This window comes from Tamandua tetradactyla, chromosome 10, assembly GCF_023851605.1.
Source record: "Tamandua tetradactyla isolate mTamTet1 chromosome 10, mTamTet1.pri, whole genome shotgun sequence".
Taxonomy (NCBI): Eukaryota; Metazoa; Chordata; class Mammalia; order Pilosa; family Myrmecophagidae; genus Tamandua; species Tamandua tetradactyla.
In genome coordinates, this window is record NC_135336.1 from 51089350 (window position 1) to 51091786 (window position 2437).

Below are 2437 nucleotides of genomic sequence, written 5' to 3' on the forward strand. Positions count from 1 at the left end.
GCTTACAATTTAATATGGGAAATCTACATGAATGTATTTTAAAAACCCAAAGTAGATTATTCTTGATTATTTTGGGTATATAAAATATTCTTGATAGTTTAGCAAATGGAGATCAGTAGTGTCTACAGCATTTAGCTAAAATGGTAATTAGTAGCATTAAATATAAAATAAGACAAAGGATGGAAATGATTTTAATATTTTCCCACTTTTGGTGGAAATGAGTGTGGTTGTAAGGGGTGGGTAGGAAGGAATGAAGAATGGGTGGATAGAGTGACAAAACTGAACGAGCTGTTGATCAATGTAGGAGATGAGGATGGAGGTGGTTAAGGATAAAGAGAATTTTAAATACCACCCTATGGAAAGAGAATTTATCTTAGAGGAAGCACAGTTTAAAGTTTTCCTAGAAGCCTACTATTGATTCGGTCAATAATAGAAAGTTATGGCCACTGAATTTTAAAAAGATAAATAGATATAGAAATCAAGGAAACATGAGCTTAAATGGGTAATCAAATAAAAAGAAGCTTATGTGATAAGCTAAAGATATTGGGAGGAATGTCTATGGAAAGGCTCAACATGATGGATATTCATACACCTTACAATCCTTATAATTTGTTCACCATTACCATGGCATGCTCATGATCCTAATAATATTAGATCATCAAGGAGACCCTGAAAGCAACAAATGACTGGATTCACATAAATAGAGAAAGAAAAATTAATTTACAAATAGTCTCAGAGAATTTCCTCTGAGATGGCAGAAATAGGTGACATAATGGGTTGACATAAAAATGAAGGTGATATTACTAATTGCTAATTAAATAAATATGTGGCTAGTTATTTCCCAAACCTTTCTAGGTGAGTTTCATCAGAGACACACACTCCCTATTTCATTCCCAGTGATCTTTATGTACTTCCTATCATAATTCCAATACTATAGGTAAAATGTTTGCTTAGGAGAAAAAATACATATAAAGGAAATTGCTTTAAAGTAGGCTTTAAGAATATTCAATACAACACAGACATTGCAATTATTTGGAAATTATGAACTAATATGTGTATCCTAGGTTTGTACAATATTCTTGACTAAATTCATACAGCAAACCATCACTACTGTAAGCACTGTCTTGGAAATTGTAAAAATGTTCCTATGTATCCTGGTCTCATAGCTCACAGCCATATAGCTAGCTTTAGGGAAATAATGTCCCCTAGAAGTCTGCGTGCCTGAATTTGAAAGAAAGAAGACAAATGAAGATGCCCATCTGCCTTTTTCACAGTGAGAAATTTGAAGGGAAAATAAGACACATTCTAAATTAGAATTTGTCCATAAATCCCATCTCAACAGAGAAGGTGGAGATGACCAAAGATAATCACTCCATAGAAAATGTTTTTACCCTCACTGGATTTACAGATAGACCAGAGTTGAAGCCCCTTCTCTTTGTGGTGTTCTCCATCATCTGCATGATCACCATAGTAGGAAATCTTGGTTTGATGGCACTGCTCTGTATGGAGTGTAGTCTTCACACACCGATGTACATATTTCTGGGCAACCTGGCTCTGATGGACTCATGCTGTTCCTGTACTATTACTCCCAAGATGTTAGAGAATTTATTTTCAGATGGCAGAATGATTTCCCTCTATGAATGTATGGCACAGTTTTATTTTCTCTGTCTTGCTGAAAGTGCAGACTGCTTTCTTCTGGCAGCAATGGCCTATGACCGGTATGTGGCAATATGCAGCCCACTGCAGTACCACACCAGGATGTCAAAGAAGCTCTGTGTTCAGATGACTGCAGTGGCCTACATAGCTGGAAATTTGCATTTCCTGATTCATTTAGGGTTTCTCTTTAGGCTAACTTTCTGTAGATCTCATCAAATCAATCACTATTTTTGTGATGTTCTTCCTTTGTGCAGACTTTCTTGTGTTGACCCGTATATCAATGAACTAATGATACCCATCTTGTCAGGGTCAATTCAGATCTTTACTATTACCATAGTTGTCATCTCCTATTTCTGCATTCTTTACACTATTTTCAAAATGAAATCCAAAAGGGGAAGAGGCAAAGCAGTATCAACTTGTGCATCCCATTTTCTCCCTGTCTCTTTATTTTATGGTTCTGTTCTTTTTGCTTATGTTCTACCAAATTCAGTTCAAGAAGAAGATAAAGACATACATATTGATATTCTTATACTATAATAATACCTTTTTTAAATCCTTTTATTTATAGTCTAAGAAATAAAGATGTAATAAATGTTGTGAAAAGGATTATGAAGAATAAATCACATAACATTCTGAAAGAAACATCACACCCTCTAGCAAACTGAATATGCTGAATTTTTTTTTAAACTCGAGGGATAATAAGAAAATGTCAAATGGAAATATTGTATGGAAAATATTAAATAATATTACATTTTGATGTGTAAGTCAAATAATGTATATA

General features: G+C 34.2%; 1 protein-coding gene across 1 annotated transcript; it reads left to right on the forward strand.

The window, feature by feature from the left end:
* The first annotated feature begins 1353 nt into the window (after positions 1–1353).
* On the forward strand, positions 1354–2193 carry LOC143647918 (olfactory receptor 5K1-like). Its single transcript, XM_077117601.1, has one exon. It carries the CDS (start codon positions 1354–1356, stop codon positions 2191–2193), a length of 840 nt encoding a protein of 279 aa, XP_076973716.1.
* The last annotated feature ends 244 nt before the right edge of the window (positions 2194–2437 follow it).